Source organism: Anarrhichthys ocellatus, unplaced genomic scaffold (assembly GCF_004355925.1).
Source record: "Anarrhichthys ocellatus isolate YVR2014 unplaced genomic scaffold, GSC_Weel_1.0 scaffold89, whole genome shotgun sequence".
Taxonomy (NCBI): domain Eukaryota; kingdom Metazoa; phylum Chordata; class Actinopteri; order Perciformes; family Anarhichadidae; genus Anarrhichthys; species Anarrhichthys ocellatus.
In genome coordinates, this window is record NW_022280119.1 from 771312 (window position 1) to 796606 (window position 25295).

General features: G+C 40.1%; 1 protein-coding gene across 1 annotated transcript; it reads right to left on the reverse strand.

The window, feature by feature from the left end:
* Nucleotides 1-1968: 1968 nt before the first annotated feature.
* On the reverse strand, nt 1969-24233 carry LOC116398764 (doublecortin domain-containing protein 2-like). The gene is made up of 9 exons (XM_031875354.1): nt 23947-24233; nt 23207-23261; nt 20500-20576; nt 20163-20297; nt 19522-19671; nt 18466-18520; nt 18064-18244; nt 3499-3569; nt 1969-3056 (listed from the first exon to the last, which is right to left on the reverse strand). The coding sequence occupies exons 1-9, from the start codon at nt 24231-24233 to the stop codon at nt 2253-2255; spliced, it is 1815 nt and encodes a 604-aa protein (XP_031731214.1). The 3' UTR covers nt 1969-2252.
* Nucleotides 24234-25295: the final 1062 nt, after the last annotated feature.

Here is a 25295-nt window from a genome sequence, read left to right on the forward strand (position 1 = left end):
CAGCTCAAAATGTGTGAATATTGAATTTCTACTTTTAATCAAAAGTTACGAATATTATATTGTCAGTATTTGTATGAATCATAATACTTTATACCTAAAAATGTATCACATGGGCCATTAGAAATTCTGATTTGCTCAAATTATTGTATTTATTGTTAACATGTATTAGTTACATAGAATGAGTCAGTTATATTATGTATTGGGCCAAACAACCTTTTTTATCTTCTTCTAAATCTTTATGTCCTTGAAACACAGGGCTAGTTTTATGTATTGTACATGTTTAAGCGAGTCCTTTTTTGTTGGTAAAGGTACAGGTGTGTCCTCTTCACGTCATGGAAGAAGAAAAAAGATTGAGTAATCAAAGGAGTTGGTTTTCATTAAGACTGTCAATGGTGTTCCAACCTACTAAAGCCTTCACCGTGTAGAAACTCTTACTGTAATCAATCAGGAAAGTCATTTAGGGAGGGGAAGCTTTGACCAGTAAGGCCGTATGACTCACTCACATGCCCTCCCCCGCCTCTCTGTGTCTGTCGCTCTTTGCGCTCTCCTTCCACCTCAACCTCTCTCTCACCCATGTTTCTCTCTAGTGGGTTCGTGACTAACAATCGCATTGACTGAATCCTAATTTGAACAGCTGCAGGGATGAGAGGGCGGCGAGGCCATCATAGACACTGAATTAGATCACAGTTCACACTGTAGCTTCCTGCCTGTGGGAGGCAGTTTATAGTGGCTTTATGCAACCTTGTTTCATGGGAAAACAGAGAGGCAAAATAACTGGACAAAATCACAAGATGTGTTAGCTGCATCAAATTCTAAATCTTGTCTCGTTTGTCTTTCTCGCCAAAGATGTTTAAGACTCAAGACTGTTACTTGCTAAGCTTTGCATCTTGGTTCCTTGAATTAGATTACAGGCCTAAATAAGTTATGGTTGATGCACATTGTCATTATATTTATTGGTGCATTCAGAAAACCGTTTCACTGTAAGCACTCAAGTGTCTGTGCAGACATTATTATCAAGCACACAAATCACAGGTTTGCGTGAAAAGACTGGCTGACATGAATGCTGGAGATATATTCTTCTGACTGACAAAATAATGATAAAACATTGTGTTGCTCACCATGTTGTCATGGTTAGACGATGGAGTGTCATGTTGGAGTTACATGACAACATGGTGAGCAACAGAGACACCATCGCTGTTTCTGGTTGTGCTGGATTTGGGGCCACTGTTTAGCAAATAATAGTAAAATAATTAAACTTACCAATAAAGCATTAAAAAAAAAAAGTTGTAGCAGTAGTGGCTCAAGAGAACATGAATATTTATCTTAATCTATTTCATATAGATCGTCCAATTTGACAAACATTGTCTAAAGTAAAGTCAATAATGATCAGATGCACCGCCACAAAAAAGCTAGTATTATCACACTCTAAGCATTATTTTTTATTATTTTTTGACAAATTTGATTACACATGGTTATAATGAAGTGACAGCAAGCCAAGTCTGTATTATTAAAGCATCCTTTAAAGGTGCCTCACTTTTCTCTTTTATATTTATGGTAGGGGATAGACATAAATAAACAGATATCTTAAGACGTAATGACAACCTAATGAAGGATTATGATTTGGAATAACATGCAGATGCAGACAGTATGCTTACAATAGTAAACATGGCTTATTGTACTTACAAAAGTTCATTTGTATCACTTGTTTTGGGAAATAGTACGAAGTATACCATACATACAAAAAGCATCTTAAAAACAACCAACTAGTATAATCATATCTGTTAAAAATACATATATATATATATATTTAATAAACATTGTATGACTGTAATTATATTTCAATTTCCCAGCATCACTCACTACAGTGCTCACAGACAGTGTATACTGAAACGATAAAGCAGCCCACAAGGTGACAGTATGTCTTAATTAAAAATAAGAATATATAAGCTTTAATTTGTTTTGCCCGTTTCTGACATGATGAGTTATGAATAATGTTTTGAATAATAGCTTTTGAATATATACCTGAAGTTGTGATGGTGTTTTTGTAGCTGACATCATTAAGCTGTCAAAGCTTCTATTGCTTTCTTGACATTTGGGACCCTGTTTACTTTTCAGTGCCGACTCTACATGGCCGTCGAGTAAGACTTTTTATTTGCTCTGTCACCTTCATTATTTTAAAATAGTATCATAAAGTCTTGCTTACTATTTCCAGCACCGCTCATCCAACGACTTTCTCTTTTCTTTCCTCATCCTTATTTCCTGTTATTATCTTGATTACCTTCATCATTATCCACCCCTTTCTCTCCATTTGGTGCGGCATCTTTGGCTGAATTCTCGACAGTGTCCAGCTCTGTTCCACTTTCCACTTCATCATCTCCTCCACTGACCTCTCCATTCACGTCTCTCTTTTCTTCTCCTGCCTCCTTGGTAGCTCCCTCTTTTGTTTTCCTCACATCTTCATCCTGGTTACTTTCACTACTGCTATTTCTGCCGCTATCGTTCTCTTTTGTCTCGTTATCTGAATGAGTCTTTCCCTGGTCACTGCTGTTTTCTGTCTCTTTCTGTTCGTCCCCCATGTCTTCATCATTAACTTTGTCCTCACTGCTTTTCTCCCCCTTTTCACTGTCTTTATTTTGCTCCTCTTCTTCTATATTTCTGTCTCGCTCATCTGTTTCGCCCTCAGACAATGTATGGCCTCCATCCTCTTTCTCTTTACTGTCCTGGGTCATATCACTGTTGCTACTGCTGGACCCCTGCTCCTCACATTTAACCTCCTCCTTACTCTCATCTGTGACCACCTCCTGTACTTCTTTTTTTACCGCCTCCTCCTCCTCCTCAAATCCTGCTGTTGCTCCCTCTTTTTCCTCATTTAGCTCGGTATTTTCCTCCTTATCTTCCCCTCCTTCTTTTTCACCAATTCTTTCCTGGTTTTCCTTCATTTCATCTTTATTAGTGGAAGGGTCTTCTTCTGTGGTGTTTTCAGCAACAGCCTCCTCCTTATCTCCTGCCGTTTCACCATTATCCTCCGCGGCTTTTGTAGCATCATCTGCAGAATTCTGTAATGCAATAATACCACGGAAACAATTTATACTGTGGCTCTAAATATTTAAACAGGCATACAATGTAATTGCATTGTTACAATCATTCCCCCTGTGACATACACTTTCCTGAATGAAAGAGATATCGCTATTATTTGCTATACAAATCAAGAGGAGCCAAAGCATTCTGTATTATTTTCAAAACCCTTTTAATGGCATGTCAATCAATATGCCTAACATACTATGGGTGATATTTATATGAATTATGTATCTTAAAGCAAAGTAAAAGTAGGTGAAATAGATAATAATATGAAAATCAGCATCTTCAAAACTAGAGCAGACTCATCATCATTCTTTGGGTAACGCGCTACAAAACCGAGTGTACACCTTCACCTCTTTACAAAGATGCCATTACATGCTACACTAACAGTATATTATATTCAGTGCTGCTTGTTTCTACCTCCTCAGCTGGCTGGTCTTGGGGGGTCTTGTCCTCCGCGTTCCCATCATCAGCCTTTGATTCCAGGTCATCTGGTTATAGAAAGAGAACACAATTATGTTACCTGAGCACACTGTTTGCAAAAATCTGAAGAGAGGCGCGGGCTTATTTCAGAGAAAAGTAGTCTGTTTAAAAAAAGGGATTGAATAAAGTAGGTTTCAGTGTGACTTTATGGGATAGAGAAATATCTTTGTCTCGTCCAAATGTATGACATTGTGCCCTGAATTGGCTTATTAGGGGCAATATAACAAGAAGGATGATTATGGGTGTCAGCCTGGTGTAAATACATCAACATTTATTACATCTCACATAGGCTTAAAGAGACTTCTGTTGGCCATATCAGACACAATAGAGACGGAGGTAATAAAATGCCATGAAATGCATCAAAGACATGAATCATATTTTGATTCAACATTCTGTTTTGTAGAAGAAGGTCAAAATGATTAAATGCAGCATGTAACTCTGCACATCTCAACATGAATTTAACGTAAAAAAAATCCCAAATAGGCTATGCGCTGGTTAATTCAGAATCATGGCACTCTTGTTAAGTGTTTTGTTTTCCATTCCCTCATGCAATTTTACAGGTTTAATATGAGGAACATTGCTGAATACTTTTCAGGACCCTAAACCCAGTCAGAGCCGATTACATCATTCCAGAAATTCAAAAAAAGATCCTATAAATAAGGGAGCTTTTATTCATCATCCAGTTATTGAAATTATACATATTTTATACCACAGTTGTTTTCCTGACCAAAACACAGAACAAGACTGACACCTGGTGGAGAAGAAGAAAAACACCCAAGACCATCTCAGCCAAGTAAACAACTTGCACAGACAATGGAAGTGTGGCAGAGAGAGCCAGAAAACACTTTGTAAGCTCATGAGGGGAGGGGATGAGTACGGCGGGGCAGTTCAAGGTGGTGAGAAGATTCAGAATTAGATCATCTTCATCATCGTTATAATTTTTACCACCACAGTAATCGTCCTAATAATCCCCGTTAAGGTAGATGTAACACACAAACATTGAAAGAGTTCCTTCAAGTCCTCACAACCAGTGTTGCTGTTTATCCACGATACTGGCTTTCAATTTAAGAGTAGGCAGTCAACATTGATTTGAAAGTAGAAATGGGCCCCATAATATATTTTTAATATGGAGAAATCCATTGTTTAGTCTGCGAAAGCTTTTTTAATTTCCTATATACTTATCAACATTGTTAAAAGCTGCAGTCTAAATATTTCTGCCCAAGACAAGATGTGTCAGACAGACTGAAAAAGTACATTGGGAGAGTAGATTGGAGACAAGAAAAAAAAATATATATATACTGTATATTTGCCGTAATAGCAGTCTGCAAGACAAGAACATCTTGCCCAGTCCCCCAAAGGAATCCCCTGTCATCGTGTACTGCCTAAACAACCACATAGTGATATCGTGGATGTTGGTGTTTAAATGAAGACATCACAACTCAGTAGCTACACACTCATTTCCATTGAAGCAATCAGCCCAGCAAGGCAGGTTTGTTGAAGTGCAAAATTATGACTTTTTTTTTTTCTTTTCAGTTTTTCGTGTGAGCCTGTGCATCAAAGGGCTTGAAGTAATTAACCCTAAACATCATAAGCGGAATACAACTATACGCTCTGATAAACAGCACAATTACACACTTGTTGTGAAACAATGGATGCGACTGAAATTCCCAATCAGAAATAAGCAGCAAAAGAGTGAGGAAAAAACAGTGTAATTAATGTCTTTAATATTATTTTACCTTTCTACACATACCAGTTAAAGAAGAAAAATGACTCGGGTAGAGATTAGAAGAGTTTATGGAGACAGTTAATGCATTTCAAATGCAAAACTGATTGAAGTTTAGCTATGGTGGGAGATGAAACATTATGGTAATGATATCGGACTTCTTTAAGAATATTTTATGGAAATTGCCCGCATTCATTAACAGCGAGGGCCAAGCAATTGAGTGTAAGCAGTAAGCAGTGGATGAGCCGCAACGACTCTAAACATCTTAACATGATTTGAGGATGAGGCACCGGCTCATGAAAATGCTAAATCAAATTAAACACAATATTTAGAACCTCCCTTTCTTGCTCTTCATTAAATCCAGGTTCTGGTGTTGCGAAATTACTTTATAGTGTGTGTGTGTGTGTGTGTGTGTGTGTGTGTAAATCTGAATATGTGTCTGTCTGTCTCTTTTTTTCCTTCATAGTCGGCAAAGACACACACACATATGCCTTCTTTCCCTTACACACTATTGTCAAACAAACTTCGACAGAGCACACCCACACTTCTAAAGTCGTGCTACATCTCATCCATCAGTGTGAGGCAAAACGAGGATGCAACTGTAAGTGTGTACAATTACTCATATAAACATCTCCAGCTGCCATTGTCATGAAAGGTAAAGTTATAAAAGAATGTTGTTCCAGAGAAATGTAATAACCGCACTGCACTGCAATCACACAACTAAATATGACATACTAGCAGGTAGTAAACTACAACAACCTCCCACTTCTCTAAAAACAAACCATTTCTCTCTTTTTTACTACCACACATACACACATATTCTGCCTTACTGCTGCAGATTTTAGTTTTAGGGAACTGGTTTGTAGGACGAAACAAAAAAATCAATAAAAAAAAACAGGTGATCTGATCTCTGTGTCCACTCTGCAGCTCCATAGAGTTATATTGTGCAGCTTTGTTCTGTGTTTCCATTTGATCATCCAATACTGGCAACCCTAACACACTGGGGGAATCGAGTGTGCAGTTCACACTAGGTAGCAGGATGTAAATATTATTCGACGAAATACTGTATTTTGTATACGGATTTGTATTCATCAACTCAATTAATAAATATCACAGCAGAAACATCCCACATGGTTCCCTGTGCTCAGATGAACCCTCAATCTGAGCTACATTGTCAACAATAGAGCATTGTTTTTTTTAATTCCCAGCACAGTGTAAGCAAACAGCTGCATCGTTTCATGAATCCTACAGGATATAAGGGATTGTTGTCAATCATCAGCCAATAACACAATGTAGATGTGCATTACATCAGTGTATTCTTCAGTCCTCTACTGAACAGTTGAAGGGGGTAAAATCTGTCCAGCAGAGACTTGCAGGGTCTAATATCATATTTAAAAACTTTTCCACTTCCGAGTTAAATCCATACAGTAACATCACATTCTTAACTCCCCAGGAAACATGTTGCAGACAAGGGCATGAACCCATCTTATATTTCATGGCAATGGCAACGGGAACCGCAAATAGGTTTATTGAGGATGTATATGTTGCTTTTAACAGCAGCGAATAAACCTTTCCTTTAATGTTCTGCAAATCATTATTCCAGTTTCTCTAAAAGCTGTTATGTCATTTTGAACAGGTCAAGATGTTCTCAGTGCTGTGGCACTTCTGGGAAAACCTATTGAACTGAATAAAGCTCTTCTTAGTCTGGAGACACTTCTAGAAAACCATATCAGTGAGGGTTTTCAGCTCAAAAAGAGTATTGAAAATGTCAAAATATAGTACTGTTGATGCCATGCTTTTGTGCACAATCTTGTGTTATATGGTGTGAAGGCGGTCTAACAAGTTGCTAAATGAGTTGCTAAATGAGCCAAACACTAGTCCACCATTAGCTCGTTCGTGAGGTTACATCATGAGACTAGTGTGTAGTATTTTTATAACCTAACCTTTGCCCTTTATTGATGCTTATTATAATTCAAGCTTCCAAAATTATAAAAGTGGTGTTAATTACTGTAGATCATGTTGCTGAACAAAACGTGCAACTGTCATAAACGTTTGTTTTCCACTGAGCTTATTTTCTGCAATAATTCCAAATCCAATGGCAAAATCACATTGGCTTTTTGTCAAGGGAACCATAGTAATGCCAACTCCGGCCTGCAAAAATACGTCATCCCTGTCAACACATTCTCACACCAATGCATCAAACAACGCAGCTTGGTCAATGGCACTAAGTTTCAAACTATGACGCTTTACGTACCCGCCTTGCTACATTTTTGCGTGATAATACACACTCATTTTATGTCTTTTCAAAACAAGGGTTTTAGTAACAAAGAACGACTGCCATGTAACTGTAGCGTATAGGAGCTTTGACGGCGACTGAAAAGGAAGGATTCTCCTTTCTTTGAGTAACATGTGTGTTTACGCTGTTGATTTAAATCTTGGGAGCATTGATGGCGACGAAAAAGGTCAAGGATTCTCCATTCTCAGTGAGTGAATGGGAATGATTGAAACTGGGATACAGTGATCCTCGACTGAAAATCAATGTGGTTTAGGGGTGAGGAGGCAAGGGGACCCCTTCGTCCCCCTTGTTCGGACCATACCCATCTTTTGAGTGACTTTGTGTCCTGGAAATATTTTGGATTCCATGGTCATTGGAAGCTTTTTTTTTTTTGATGAGGAATAGTAGAATCTTTATTTCAATGCCACTTCTGAAAAATCAATCCCTACATGTCAAAGGTTGTAGTTCTGATACAAATCACTGTTTTGATACACACTGTATTTGTCACGGTCAGGCAGTGTCTCCTGTTTTCCCTCTACACCTGTATCTCTTGTTTTCCTCCGTCTGTCTCTGTGTGTGTTATGTGGGCGTGTCTCCTACCTTGTCTCCTCCCGGCTCCCTCCTGATTACTACTCATTCACTTCACCTGTCCAGTCTACCCAGCTGCCTACCCTCAACTAATCTACTCAACAACATATCTACCCCGGCTTTCCATCGCCAGATCGTTGTTGCAACCACAGTGATAGTTAGTCGTTCTCGGCCGCTCAGTATTTTGTATTCTGAATTCATTCCTACTGTTATCTCTTACCTGCATTTACCTTGTCTTCCTGTGCCCACAGTGGATCATACTCTCTGGTTCCCAAGCCTGCCTCCCCTACCAGTGCATTCCATTTCCTGCCACGCTCACACCCCACTCTGCCTGACCTGCCTTGCTCTGCCCAGTATCACCACCCATTATCCCCTGTAAATAAACCTTGTTGACATGGCCTCCACAAGCCAATTCTACTTTCAGCGGATTAGCTCTGCAGTGTTAAATAAACACTTGACTTACTACTTAATGTACCTAAATCACTTCACACAACACTCCCTGTATATCACCATACAGTAGATTGTATTGCTTATTTACACCCAGCTGATTTAACCCACTTAGCACATGGCTGAGTTATGGCGGGGTGTAAAACAGTATGGGTAGTAACTCTAAATGGTAATTATAAAATGTTGCCACTCAGCAAGTGTGCTCCAGTCACTGGCCAGAGTCTTGTTAAAACATTTAATGATGGTAAGGCCGTGGCCAACATGAGAAAGACCCAGTTGGTATTGGGTATATAGTGATGTGACGCAATCCAGCCATATAGTGTAAAAGCTGATGACTGCACAATAATTCTGTTCATCTGGTTCTCTCTCTCATGCATTCACATAATATATTTGAATGTTATTCATAAGTGTACATGGCTAAATAGCATACAGTGTCGGTATCACGAGAATCTTTAGGGTAAAAGTGATGCATGTAATGCAATCAGCAATCCAGCAAACCACAAATGAGCACATCCACCTTATCATATTTGTAATGGTAATGCTTTGTACATGCTAAATGTGGGACTCAAAGGTCATCACAACAACTGTATTTAAGAGGAATGCCATCATGTTAACACATGAAGTTCAATTAACTTGTCATTGAGCACTACAAAAAAATGAGTTGTGTGGCTCTGGAGGAAGGTTTTCAAATGGCAGACGCTATTCAGTTGCATTATGGGAAATGTAGGATCCAGCCTTTTCGGGGCATGACCTAGACTGGGGCCTAAAAGTCATATCTTGGCCCCTGCTGCTTCCATTTTGACTTTTTTTTTATTAAATCCTCCAAATTTATGCATTTAAGTGCAGCGCTAAATCGCTCAATAAATGAGGAAACTGTGCTTAGACGGACTAAAATATCCACCCATCTGTGATCTGTGATCGTTACCCTATTCGATCCTAGCTGGCATTGGGGGAAGGCAGGGTACACCTTGGACAGGTCGCCAGGCTATGACAGGGCTAACAGAGACAGTAGAGACAGACAACCATTCCATTCACACCTATAGACAATATAAAGTCATCAATTGACTTTGGACATGCAGCTGAGACCCCCTTCACTGATGTTTCCCTCTTTTAATCCCTGAACATCTCGAGGTAGTAGAGCAGCGGCAGGGTGAGTGCCTCCACGGTTTTGACTATCTTGTGCAGGACCCAGTCGTCGTGCCATCAGTAGTGGCCCTGTGTCAATGCTGCCATGCAGCCAAAAATAATCTACAACATGCTCTAGTTCTGGAAGTTGCAGTGTTGGCAGGTATTCTCTGAGCTGTACCCAAGGTGCAGGTTCCAGGGACTGGTAAGGGTAGTGTACGTGGCCCTGATAAGAAAGTTCGGCCTCGCTTGGAGTGTCTCCCACATATACGCTCAAATCACTGCTCTGATAATCACAACCTCCCATGTTGTCCATCTCCCTTGCTGCTGATGGCACACAGCCTTGATTGTTCATCCTTTATTGTGGCTTTGGACCATATCTTGGCTGCCATTTCCACTCCAAAACCGGCCCTGCCTGGCTTCAATCCAACGATCTCTTGGTGTTCCAGTTAATTGATTGCCTGGTTTACTGTCTGCATCACATTCCACTTGCATCCTGTGCAAACTTTGGCGATGATGTTTTAGACAGACAGGTCAGGTGAGTCCCTCAACTCGAACACAAGCCTCACCTTCTCCTGTTCGTAGCCAAAGCTAATGAATTTTAGTGGAATCTTCAGGGTATTCTTCCCAAACAGTGCCGTGTTAGAAAGACATAAAGGAAGGCCAAGCCATTTACAGGTGTATTTGTTGGCTTTTGAATCCATCTTCAGAGCTGTTGTTGAGGTGATGTTGCACAACTTCAGGGGCCGCATCAGACGTTGGTATAAGGTAAAAAGAGGTAACATCAGATCTTGAATTTCCCCAGTAAGAAGCTTTGGTCAATCTTGCTTAGAATGTCCAAGAGCTGGCATGAGGCAGCAATGGACAGGTTTGCTGTGTAAAGCATTCCAAGAATTTGCACAGGTTGGTCCCAGGTTGGACCACACGGAACTGGAAATTGTCAATATCAACTAAGAGGGAGATGTTCTCGTTCCTTACTCCTTTCCGGATTGAGAGACTGCGGGTCTGATTTTATTTTCATCCTGGCCCATAGTAGCAGCTCCAAAAGCCTTTTCAGGTGTCTGGAGGTGCATGCTGGTGTCTGAGGGAGGATGGTAACATCATTGATTCAGCTATGTAGGGCCAGGAGTCATTGACCGTACTGGGATCTGACTCTTCGAACAATGTGTCTTCCACCAATTAGGATTATCTGAACTGCTGTTGTTGTGAAAAGGATGCGAGAGATCGAGCAACCCATTGCTTTACCTTTCTCCAGCTGGTGCAAACAAGTTGAGATCTCCTGAGTTGTATAGCAGACATGGAAGTTGTTAAAGTACTTTGCTACTCGTCTCTAGATGCATGATGGTACATGTAAGAAGTGGTCGGGAACAGACCAGTAGGCATTTACGAGATCCAACCAAATTACGCCAGGATCTGATTTGCTGCGCTGGGCTTTCTTGATTTTGTTCCCAGATCATGGCCGAGTGCTCCATGCAGCCAGGAAACCCTGAAACGCTTGCCTTCTAACAACTGGTGTTGATGTAGTTGTTTGCCACCACAGAGAAGAATATCTTCCCTTCCAGGTTTAGCATGGCCATACCTCTGAACTGGCTGATGTTGTGGGAGTCTTTCTCCTTCGGAATGAAGCCGGTGTCCGCTCTGCTCCACACTCATCTGATCGATTGGGATTGCCACATCCATCAGCTTCCACAAACACTTCAGGAGCCTGGGGCAGTTACCCTATAGGGTACGGAGTTTGGTCCAGGTGCAGATCCAGATCCTGCTTGGTGGTCTGCAGTGTCTCTGTCTTCTTCTCCCCGGCAGGCCTAAGGCTTACTCGAAGGGGTCCCGGAAGTAGCTGGCCCTAGCTTATACAGTAGTAATAGGACATATAGGGGTAATTTAAAGTACTTATAGACTATAACATAATGTACATTCATCTTTGTTTCCACGATGCATCTGAATAAATAAACACCCTATCACGAGAGTGAATTTTTTCAATAGAGTAAAAAATGCCTCTCATCTAAAGTTAAGTGCAGCCCTGTGCTTAGAAAGTTGGACATTTAATCAGAGGAAGGTGCTGCTTAACAATGTTGCAGTTACACAGACAGAGTCATATTCATAAAGGTCACAGCTTCAGTTAAATATTTTAATAACTCATGGAACTTGTTCTCTTACTTTTCTCACAGTTGCCGGAAACCATGCCATCCAGTGTGTTCATCACATGAAAGGTTTATTTCGAATGGCTTCTGTCTAATCAGTTTTGTCTAAATCTAAATGTTTTCATGTTCTCTTTGCACCCTAAACTTTCTTATTTGGATTAAAAATGATAAATGAGTGAAATGTAAAACATTTGAAAGTGTATGTATTAATGCATTATAACCAACAGTGATTAACAAAAAGCATGTTGCGTGGCAAATGATGTAAACTTAAGTTCTCCACAAATGTCATATTTACTCTTGCCATTTAGGTTGAATGTCAACGCTGTTTCACTGTCTTAGGCTGATACAAATCCTGCAAATGCTGATGTTCCTATCACAGCTACTCCAGATGTGTGACTAGCTAAACCTGAGAAACATTTAAAAACACGCAAAGCAGGCTAGATTACAAGTGAGAGAAATTAAGAATCTTTTTTTCATTGAAAGTGTCACACGTTACCCTAACCCTATAATTTACGTGTCACAGCCCTCACTGTTGTATGTCACAGCTGAAACACTTGTTAACAGATTATGTGGCAGATTAGTACAGCTACTCTGCATTTTAATCCAGTAATCCTGCATCAAAGGGTCATGAAGAACCTTTTTGAGCTGTAGTGAAAAGGGAGAGATGAAAGGAGAAGAATTGAGGAGGGAATTGGAAAGGATGGCCATGTTGTCTGAAATGTGACATGCAAGCGTGTGCACATAAAAACCGTCATGCACATAACATACACATACATACTTTTAACGCAGTGCTCACACACCACACTTTCTAAGAACTTGGCAAATGTTGCCGTCTCTCATCATTTGCTGCTGAGCCTCTTTTTTTTTTGACACAGACACACAATTTCAGACACACAGCCTCTTTATGTACATGTCTCCTGCCTCCCAATGCTGTTCTGAACCCTATTTCACTCTGACAGGCGTTATAGATACACATTCTAACAGAGCTAATTCCCCAAGGCAGCATCACATTTTATGACACCAGAGGCAAAAAGTTGATCTGGCTTGGATGGCTTGTGCATGTGTAAAGGCACGCATAAACACACAGACACACTCACATACTGTATGCAGCAATATTAATTCCTCTAATATTCAACTTGCAAATAATACCAAGAATATTTCCATTTAGACTTTTGGAAATTAGGTATTCTGAAAAATATTTCAAAACTTCCTTGACTTCAAATTAAAGTCCCTTCAACAAAAATGGAATGGACATAACGTGTACCTATTGTGTGGCATGAATTGAATTGGCTCCCTGCTACATTAAAGGATGCAACCTTGTTCATGAAAAGGAGACAGCAGGCTACTCAGAACATAACGTTATGTGTAAAGTGGATTTTCTTGATATTTCAATGCAACTTGGTTAGAGTTACTCAAGTCGTTTGGAACTCACCATCTCCAGACTTAGAGATAGGAAACAAAAGGCAAGATGAACCTTAATGAGGTACTGAGACTTCACAATTGAGATACCAAAATAAAATAAAATGAAATAAAGGAGGGAAGATTGTTGAATCATTTGTTCTTTTAAACTCTGTCCTTCTACAAAATTAACCCATAGGTCGTTTATTCTTAGGCGAAGACCTTTAATGGGCGACTGTGACTAAGTGGATAGCAGAGCCGTCCTTCAATCAGAGGAGCGGCGGTTCGATCCCCGGCTCCGGCTCTGCTAGTCGCATGTCGATGTGTTCTTGAACAAGACACTTAACCCCAAAATTGCTCCTGTAGCTGTGCCTACGGTGTAGAAATGTGATAGAATCTGAATTGTAAGTCGCTTTGGATAAAAGCATCTGCTAAATGACTGTAATGTAATGGCTGTAGCAATTATGACGGGAGCAAAAGAGGATGTCAGGTGACGCAGTATAAAAAACTATGAAGTCTGCATAAGGTGGGGGTAATGATGGATGGACAGGTGAAACAATCACAGGAGACCGCTGTTCGTCTCTCATGTGAAACCAAAAGTCAACATTGAGTTATTTGACTTTCATATGTAGGTTAACCTACGTAATGCACATGACGTGCATTACATTTGTAACGTAGGTTAACTTAATTTGAATAGCCTTTTAACCCAAATCCCTTTTCCAAAACATAACTAAGTAGTTTTGTTGCCTACACCAAACTGTGACTGTTTTGCATTGTTAACCACAGGTTTCAAACTGCAACCGTTACATTAAGTTAAGAGGACATGTTAATCTCTTGCCACCAGTAGGGGCGCAAATTGAAGAGAAGCTCCTGTAGGTTGTGTTAAAGTGTATGAGCAAACGACTTATGTGTTCATACCAGTTGGAAGACTTTTTTATCATATTGCTGGGTTTCAGGCTGGACAGCCTGCATGGAATCGGCTTCCAATTGCAAAAACTACACGTGTGAAAACTTGTTTGATTTACAGCACTGTAAATCATTATTACAGTGTAGCTCGCATGGCAAACAAGTCCTTGAAACAAGCCCTATGAGTGCCCGGCAATGTAAAAAGTGAGTTTATTTAGCTAGAATTTTCTTCCATTGAATAAAGTTTCCATAACAATTAAAGAACAGCTCAAATAAAGATACCATCAACAATATCCAGAGTGTGTGTTTTCACAGGTAATACTCTGACAAGTCATTCACCATGTCCAAAGTATCATTAGCCCCCAAAGAAGTATTATTCCAACACTCCTTTAGCACTAACTGTGTGCATCTCTGCATCCATTACTAACACAAAATGCGAAAAAGTACTGCATTGTGTTATATGTTGACTGTATTGGTTGCATTGCGTTTCAAATATCCTCATGATTTATTGTTCAATTTGATCATATTAAATAAAAACAAGGTTATCGGTGCCAAAACTCACACCGCACTGTTATGTGTTTTAAAGTAGCACCTGTATTTCAAATATCAATGCTGTAGAGTTATTGGCCTAATTCCTGCCATTATGTAAAGAGGGACAATTTGCTTATTTTGGCAGATACCAATCATGGTCTGAGTAGACTTGAAAAGGACACACACAGTTTTGCAAATCAGAAAGCCCCCTTACTAATGCATGCACATAGGCACATACAATCCATGTACGAGTCCACATAATCAGTAGACCCCCTTCATCTACCCCTTCTGTTGTGCTTTCCCTCTTGCTTCCCCTTTCATTTCACTTGTCCATACCTTTCTGTCTGTCCGTCCTCCTTGAAGTGCAAGGCTCTTTTGTTGATTTTCAGAGCAGCAATTTGTTCCCAGCAAGGGGCAGGGACAAGTGAAATGCTGCTTTGATGACTCTAAATGGAGATATTATCCAAATGAAAGGCAATTATTCCAAACCCACCCCATCCCTCTACCTCTATCGTTTTTCCTCCACTCAATGCTTATGCTCCTCCATCTCGGGTTACTCACTATTTGATTCTACCTGTACTCTTTTTTTCCTCCTTCCTCATAATGTTCTCCTGCCTCCATCATCTTACCTCTTTATTCCCTCTTCTTCAACCTTTCTCTTTTATCCTCCCTTCTCATTACATCCTATCTCCCCTCCCCTGCCAAAACAAATTATTTCCTTGTTCTACTATCCTTTATTCTTCTCTGTTTTCCCATTTCTGCTGCTTCTCTTTTTACTTCTCATCTTCCCTCCTCTCTTCTCAAGGGAAGCATTAACTGAACTGGTCACCCAGGCCCTTTAAGAAAGAGAACACTGATAAACGTCCTATTTCTATTTTGAGGTTAGCAACAACTGTTGACTTGTTATATACAACCTGAACATGAATGTGTTTTTGATTACTGGCTAAATTGGACAAATCATTGTCCTTAAAAAATGGCTGCCATAAAATATTACTCTGTTGGGTGTAGTGTAGGACGGGCAATGTGTCTTGTTGGTGAAGTACTTTACGCCAAATGTCTTTGTTATAGTTCAGATTCATTCCGTGACCTTTGCTGCATGAGTTGTCGCACTGCCTCCCCCTTGTCTTTGCTGTCACTCACCACTGTGTTCACTCTGATGAGGCAAAAAAGTCAGAAGCTTTACAATACACCAGACAGACACTGCTGAGTTATCTTCAGTCTGGCTTCCAGCAGCTGATAGACAGTGAATAATGGAGACTGGCGTACTGACACACACAAAAACTAACCTCCCTGTCACAACAGAGTCAGCACAGAACAAAGGGAGAATCTCGAGTTATGAGGTCACTCTGTCGCCTTTGTCTTTTCTCTCTATCATTTGCTTCTTTTAAAGCATTGCATCTCTCTATAATTTCCTACCCCTCCCTCTCTCACAAAAACATTGATAATTCCATGACACCTTTATAATAATCTTTTGTTTTCATTCCAATGTTCCAGCACACCAGATGTCTGAAGTGTGGGTGTCATGCTGTGTTCTTTCCACAGCCTCTGCCAGTCAGCAATTTTTTTGGCTGTGTTCTGTTTGGCACCAGATTGGGATGTGTTTACCTGATACCCAGCCAGGGCAGGATTTCCCAAAGGGACACCAAAAACACCTCTGTGCTGCTGTGAATCACGAAACAAAGGGGATATGAACACTGTGTCCCTATTGAGAAGCTAAACTGGACAAACATGAACGCAACACTAAATGTAAAAGTCAATGGGTACATAAACAATTTGTTTTTGGTGAGCCAATAGGCAACTATGATTTCAACTCGTTTGCTTTTGAGAAACCAAATGCACAAATAACATCTTGGCATTGGTTTGCCTTGGGAGAAAAGACGAGGAAATATAGGAGATTCCTTTAGGAAACCTCAACCTGCTGAATCTTACAAAAGCTTTGTTCAGCACCATGGACAGAGACAAACCAACTGCCATGCAGAGACTGCATTACATGGACTACACCTAGCTACTAAGCCAGACAAATCAATAAATATTGTTTCTTGTAAACATGACACATTTGAAAAAGACTTTATAGGTCAAACAGTATATGGTGCATGAAAATATGATACGCTCTCCAAGCCTTTCAAACAATATTTTCTGATGCCTGGTCTTGTTTTCCGAGCTGTCTGTCTGTTAATTTAATCTTTGCTCAATGTCACCGAAGGGGACCAATAATGCAACATGTTTTCTATACCCGTAATATGACATGCCACACAATCTGATGCTCGGGGGATTTTGAGGGTGACATTACAGGTTTCAAATGCAGACAAAGACGAACGCACACACATTCCTGATCCCTCTCTTGATGCAAAATGCCAGCTCCCCTGAACCACAGACAGAATTCTCCATGCTCCTTTGGGCTTCAGCTGTCAAGACTCCTGCCAGAGTAGCAAACAGGCAACATCTATCATGAGCCAGAGATGACGTAATGGTGGTTCGTACCGCAGTAGGCGTTATAACAAGGTCAGCAGCAGTCTGCAGAAAATCCATTTTACTGTAATATTTTGTTTTCAAAAAGAGAAGAAAAACTCTCAACTCCTTCTCACAATGTATAAATATGTATATATCTACAATGTATATACTATTCATGGGAAACATCTGAAGGGACCCAGAGCAACAAAACATCTTAATATTTAGAGGTAAAAAGAGTTTCTGTAGGACATTGTAACACTGAAATATCTCAAGCCCAGAAGATGACGTAATGTGTTTCTTGTAATAGTAGTTAATGTCATCATGCAAGACCTACTTTCAATATTTCTTGCTCTACTTTTTTGCAGAGCAACAGCGCCACTATGTGGGCATTTAATGTTGCAGCAGGTTACATAAGATTTAAAAAGCCATGCATTACATCATCTGGATATCATATTACCTTGTATTACTGTATACAAGCCCTGTTTGTGCACATGTTTATGGAAATGATGTGTGGGAGAAGACATAGAGATTTTAAAAGGCAGCTCTTATGGTCTGTGACATTCTTGTGAGAAGTGTCTTAAGCCAGGCACTCATCTTCTTGATTGCACAAGCACATGCAACCACACATGTAAGCATACATCCCCGCAAGTATTCACTTCATCAGGGATTGAGAAACAGAAACACACAGATACACACAAACTGTCTTCCGCTTTTGACGTGCAGGGTGGAACTTTTATTTCCTCCCTCTGGTCAGTGAGAGTTATTACACAAACACTATCAACGTGTGCTTGTGACTAATGCCTACAGGTGAGCTTGCCGCGCCGCCCCCCCCCCCCCCAGGAGCGCAGAGCCAAAGCCACTTCCACCACACTGCATTGGTATTCCTTTTCATACCGTTCGATTTGTTTCTGCATTACCATTATCAGAGATGCCGAGGGTCATGCTTTGTCCACTCCTCTTCTTCCTGAGGGACATGAGTCTGGCCTGAGAGATCTCTCTGACGATGGAGGACAGGTGACCCTTGCTGCCATTGTGGCTTGGAGGAGAGGCCTTAGAGTTTCCATCACCACTATCACTGCATCTGACCATAGACTTACTCTGGAGGAAATACAAGTCGAGTTCAATTGATGAGAAACTTGTGGAAAACATGACCAACAATAAACTCAAATTTAAATCTGTGCTAATTGTCTCTATGCAAGCTGGTTTATATGAACAACGTCAAGTATGCCAGCTATGGAAATGTTGAATTTCTGATTTCCAATTTGAAACTAAACAAAATAATCAAAATAAATGATGTCAAAGGCACGTGTAATCCTTACATTTCCATTTTGCTTGGAGAATCTGTAGATAGGTGGTAGCGAGTAAGCTTTCATTCTGTGAACAAAACAATTTTGTATTAACATACAGTAAATAGATGATAGAGAGTGTTTGCCATTAATGAACAAAGGAATCTGAAATGAAATGTGAATGTGAAACTACAATAGAACTAAACTTCATCTGAAAATGAAAAGTTTGAGGTTGAAACACTTTACTGGGTGGTATTTGATTAAAAAGTAAAGTTCCAATTCAACAAATACCTAAATTATGAATAGATACATAAATAAAGTGTGTTTAAGATACTGTAGCTTTGTGTGGACGCATGTGATATGGTAAGTATACATTCTCTTTCTGATGATCTTTGTTCCTTTCTAAAGATTATTCAAACATTACAGAAGAAAGACTACACTTTTATTTACATGTAGCAAGTTATACATCCTTAAAAGTATATTTGGAGCTACAGGATGTGGGGTTTAGGAAACTGGAAAGCAGATATTAACCCTGGAGGAGTAATTAATTGCCACACTGGAACACAGAGAGATACAATCTGATCGCTCTTAGAACCTTAGTGACCTTAGTTACCTTGCTCAATATAAGGTAATTGTTTACAGAGTTTTTAAGGAAATTCAAAGATATTCTGAAAGTGAGTTTAGAGGAACAGTGTGTGGTATTTAGGGGGATCTATTGGCAGAAATTTAAGATATTAATAAATATGTTTTCTTTAGTGTATAATCACCTGAGAATAAGAATTGTTGGGAGCCGTTTATATCTACATATGGAGCTGGTCCTCTTCACAAAGCAGACCACCGTGTTTCTACATATGCCCAGAACGGACCAACCAAACACTGGCTCCATATTACCATTCGTGTTTTCGCTGTTGTTGTTCTCCTAAACGCTTGGCACACTGGAGAATTTTCAGTTGGTGGCAATCTGCAACCTCACCGTTAGATGCCATCAAATCCTACACACTGCACCTTCAAGTTTTTCTTTTAATATATAGGTTTGAGAAGGAAAATAACCACATTAAATTGAAAATGTTCTGATACTGGATTACTTACCCATTGACTCTCCTTGTCCCTCTGGGTTTTGTAAAAAGAAGATCACTGTAGGGCAGCTTCTTAAACCTTTCTCTTCCCACAGCAACATACAGCTGACTGCACTCCAGTTGATTCCCATCAGTCACCGGGTGGCCTTCATAGGTGTAGAGACTGGGAAACAGAAACAACGTCAAAAGCCCCACAGTGTCCATCATGTGTTTCTACCAGTTTGTAAAAACAAGACGCACTAAAGTAAAGTAAAGAAAATCCTCCTTTAATCATCATATGGTCATTTATTAATACATTATTATTAATATGCAAATGTCCGCAGCAAAGTGCTAGAAAATCTTCTGAGATAATATGATATAATATGATTATTTTGGAAAAGGTAAAATATGCAGTTTTCCTATGAAAAGAAAAATGCTTTAGAATGTAATGCAGCTCCCTCTCCTCATTCGCACACTAGCTCGCTTGAACACCACTGTGCTGCCTCTCTCTCTGGCTCTGAGCCACGAAGGAGGAGCCAACTTTCAATATTGTTTGTTTACAATCAGCAACTGACAATGCTGCATAGAGTACCTTTAGCAAAACAGAAATGATACCATGATGTAGGGGGAAAAATACAGTCCATATAAAACGTGTGAGCATATTTGTGGGCCTACCTTCGGACACCCCCGAGGACTCTCAAACCCATCTTCTCTGTGATCATCTCTAGTATTCTTTCAAACTGGCTGAGCATCCTCTGGTGGATCAACACCCTCATGGCCGGGTTTAAGACATCGCCATTTGCTACCACACTAAGTAGAGAAAATATACATGGCTGAAGCAAATACACACTGATACTGACACAGACTAGTTTCCTTTGTCAAGTATATCCCTGTGAGTATATGTAAACAGGCAAAATCAGGGTTTCATATATATACTGTATAAACAATCTGAAAACATTGAAGGCAAAATAAAAACAGTGTGAAACGGTTAAGTTGGGGAAATTTTACTTACAAAATTGTACACGGCTCCTTGATGGGTTTCAGAAATCGAGCTGACACAATGATTCGATTCGGTGGCAGTGGTTTGGCCTGGAAAGGGTGAAATATGTCAAACATTCAGCTGCTCAGAGATCATTTAATATTTTGTGGCACAGGTATGGGGGCAATGAGACTAAAAGAGAAAAGAACCAAGATCGTGTAACTTCAAAAGCTTCCCCCTGACAGCAAAAAAAGAAAGAGCATTGTACACACTAAAAATAATCTGCCTCTTGTCTCTGTGACGGCAGAAGAATGAGCCTTCTGAAATCCTTTAAGGTTGTGAGATTGCAAAGAGTGAGCACTGCAGGTCCTGTCCCATAACACCCGGCAACCCACTGTGACACTAAGATTTGGATCCTCTGAGAGGGAGAGAGAGATAAGGAAGAAGGTATATTGAAAGTCTTCTGGGGACCTGTAGGAGCACCCTGGCAACAGAGGTGTGAAGGCCAGAAGTAGTAATATACTTCATTAAAAAAAAAAAAAGGTGTGGGACACATTCAGAGGTATACCAGTAACAGGGCATAAGGTCACGACAATGATTTGTATAAGCACATGATCTTTAAATGTAGAGCAGGAAGGAAATGTCACCTCAGCTCATTTTAGTGTACATGTACAAATTATGTTTGGCCAAAAGCTTGTTGTACTGTTAGTGCTAAGCAGTAACCTGTGACAGGAAACCCAGACAGAGGAAATACCACACCCACTCGATTCCATCTACAGAGTGCAGCTAAGTTAATACGCAAAGTTAGTGCTAATTTAAGATGAAAGAAATTTGTGAATAACCAGGACTTGACTGGAGGTGGATATCACTATGATTCTCCTCTCACTTGAACACTCCAGCAATCTACCAGTATCACTGTTTACTGCAACCAGCAGGCTTGAGCACTGCTTGAAGTGGGTCCTCTCAAGGCCACCTAATCAAACATAGAGCAATAAAGAGGGACATTTCAAGGTAAAAGGGAATGTAAGAACAATAGAAGATCTTGTATGTGCAATATAAAAGGAAGGATTTCTTCATAACAGGGACTATTGTCACAAGCTGGGGTCATAATGAGCCACATACAGAATGGCACATCTGAAGCAGTGACCTTCTTATAATGCTTCAAAATCAATAAGGACAAAGAAGCAAACTTGCCAACCATCCAGCCGGCTAAGAGTTCTCATCATTAATCGACACAATCAGGCAGGTAAAGTGGGGTAGCGGGGGCGGGCAGGGTCCTCGTCAACGAACTTGGCTCTTTTTATGCTCGCCACGTAATCTCAACAGCAACAATAAACCCTTGAGGATATCTGTGATTAATGAGCTGATAGAGCTGAAAAACAAAGCTTATTTAAATTGAAATAGGCGGTGAAAAGACAAAATCTAGAACAGTTCCCAATCAGTTCCTGATTCTATTTGTTTGATTACCTTGTACAGTAGAGAGAGGCAGGCCAGCATTAGCTGTGTGTGGTCAAAGAAAAAAACGGGCAGCACATTTGTAGTATCCTAGAGAAAAACCTTGTGTTTCAACGACTGATTAAAATCAGCATCTATTTATTTGTTGTTTAATTAGACATTATGCTATTTTATTATTATGGGGGAGAAAAAAAATACAAATTTGGAAGAAGACCTGCAGTTGACTTTCAAAATAGAAACAATACACCCTTGAAGCAGGTTTTGAGCTGCTCTTGTTCTGGCTGAGACTTCATAGCTGGTGATTAAAGATGCATTGAAAGGAGGGATGATTATGATCCATAAATCAATAATGCATGGCCATTGAGACAACGACAAAGTGATTATTCACAGTGAAGAATAGAGAGGAATGCTAAACAATAACACCTTGCTGAAATGATCTTTCTAAAACCGTTACACTGTGACAAATCCTCATGTATCTTGCATTTAGTGGCAGTTTCATTTCAAAAAGTTGGATTATGTAAGGATACAGTAACTAAACCCTGTCTTGAAAAACATAGCCATTGAAGGGTTTCATTAATCTCCAAACAAAAAATAAAGGAATAAATAATAATGGAATAAAGAAACAACAATTTAGAAAATGTGTCTATGATTAAAGGTATTCATTCACATGTGGCTAAACGTTAACTGAGTTTACACAGCTGGATATTTTTGTGTTTTTGTGTCTGGCAAAGACTTAGTACAGATACTGGGATACTGGCTCACTGTTTACATGTTGTCCAATCCACAGCGATTGAGTGAGTTAGCAAGTGACTGACAGACTCGGTCAAATGATGCTTCAAGATCTTCTTACTGCTAACACTAAAGGAGGTAGAGTGGAACCTGAGGATCTTCTCTGGCAAGTGCATGTAGGGACTTACTGCACCTCAAGACTCTCTGAGTGATTGACAAGAAAACGTAAATTATGTAAACAGGTTCCATTTCTGCAGATTGTGTTTGTATGATGCCAAAGAACATACAGACACAGAAAGTACTTTTCTCGGGCTACACTTCACTCTTATGACACTTAAACATTTAACTAGGAACCGTTCCTAAATGATCTGGATGAATTCATCTGTATAAAACTGGGGCCAAGTTAAGCAAATACACACATGCTAACACACTGCAATTTGCTACAGCTACTTCACTACTTCACTTAATACAGTTTACTACATTACTTACCTTTCTTGACTGACTTTCTGATAAAATGAAAGAAGGCATGCTTGATTTAGCAACACTGTTGCCTTACCTGCATTGGAAGAGTCTGCATCATCTTCTTCCTTCTTGAACCAATCTGTAGGTAACTACAGACAAAACATAAAGGGAAATGTGTCTCAATTAAACATACACAGCTATCTGATTTTCGACAGAGGTAGTCTGTAACTCACAAATTAAGATTGTTTTTAAATATGATATCAATCAGGGATGTACAAACACATTAACTGTAAGGAAACAGTTAGTTGGTGAATCATTTGTGAATTCATCATCTCTTGAGATCTGATTTTCCATACAATCCCTCTGGGTATTGAAGCAACACCATGGTATGCAGTGAGAGGAACGACAGGATGGTGACTAAGTGCACTGTATATCCAGTTCAGCAGCAGATAATGCATACAAAAACCCACAACTTTCCCTGACATGGTGACACAGTGACAGTACACACACGTCTTGGCTTCAGAATATCTTCCCACTTAGCTTCTTCACCACTGCCTTCTACAAATAACTTGCTGCACAAATCTCATTATCTGCAGTATAAGTCTACTTATTTTTAGGCCAGAGCAGAGCACACTTCTCTGGAGTGTTGATCTCATCTGCTCCATGCTGTGACTCAGCACTGGGCCACTGAGTCGTGGTCTTAAAGTTAGTCTTTGGACACCTGCAGTTGTATGTATGCAAAACAACAGTATTTATGCATGTGTATTATTTAGGATTAGACACTGTGAGAAACTCATTTGAAAAATAGTTAAGCCAAACGTTAGTTAGTCTTACTCAAGTCTTTTGAATCGCTCCCTCCCAGCAGCGACGTACTGCTCCCCGCTCTGCAGGCTCTCCAAGCAGTCCACTTTGTGACCTCCTCTCGGTGTGTAGATGTTTCTCACCGCTCCAAACGGGGCTTGTATGTCGCCGGTCACCTCTCTCAGCAAAGTGTCGAAGTTGGCCACCCTCTTTTGGTTGATCACAATCCGGCGAGCGTCGTAGTAAGGGTCGCCGTTTCGGTACATGAAAACGTTCTTCACGACCGGCTGCGACAGAAAGTTCGGCTTCTCCGAGCTCATCGTTGTGCGTAAAAAGTAGGCTGGCGCGCGACGAAGAGAGAGATCTTTGTTATAATAAACAGGTTGATCCCAATTGCGAGACAAAAGCTCATAGGCCATTATAAGTACATTAGAGCTGCTCCATCCTGGCCAAATGTTTAGAGTTGATTAGGGCTGAAGCGGCACGCAGATCTTCGAAGACGACAGCAGTTGGGACACAGATGAAGCGTTCAGGGGCAAAAGGCTAATCAATAGAAGGTAACTGAATATAATTAAACAAATATGAGCACATGCATTAAACTATTGATGTGTCCTGGTGTTATAAATGTAAACTATCCACACATTTTAGCAGAAGCGCAATCCACTACGGAGGAACAGGTGCAGAGTTATCCGCTTCGTGTGTGCACCGCAATACGCATCAGGCGATGGTAAAAGTCAAACGGGACTCTGTGGTTTCCCCACGATGTAGGCTGGGTATCATTGGAGCTCATCTGTTGACATGTATCTATGGGAACACGCCGCTGTTCTCTCACCGATTAACCAGGGACATCACAGAGCCGTAATCAACAGGTAGTCAATCATGAGAAAAAATATGATTCTTTATTAAAATGCACACCATCAGTGTGTAGAAAACATAATGAAAGATGCGAAGAGCTCTGTGAGAAAATGTATTTAATTATTTTGCATGACTAAGACGCTGTAAAACTCTCCAACAGCCAAGTGCGTAAGTTAATTGGGCACCAAGAGACCAATTGAAAACCCAGCTGTGACATCCCGAAAGTGGGAGAAAAAAACATGTTTGTCCTGTGTACCATAATTGTGTTGCGTAACAACAGGGACATCTGAACTCGATGTCCTTTTTCCACATTATGGCACGTTTCCTATCGCAGCAATTTAAAGTCAAATGTATTCATTATATAAAGGTGTGGATTATTTGTTGTTTAAATCCAATTTCCTTAGTGTAATTGCAGAATAATATTTCAGATATTTAATTAGTTGTGGCAAATATACCACAGCCTACAGAATGTCTGTTAAGTTGTGTTAGCTGCTGGTGGGATGATTAGCTCTTTAAATCACCAAAAC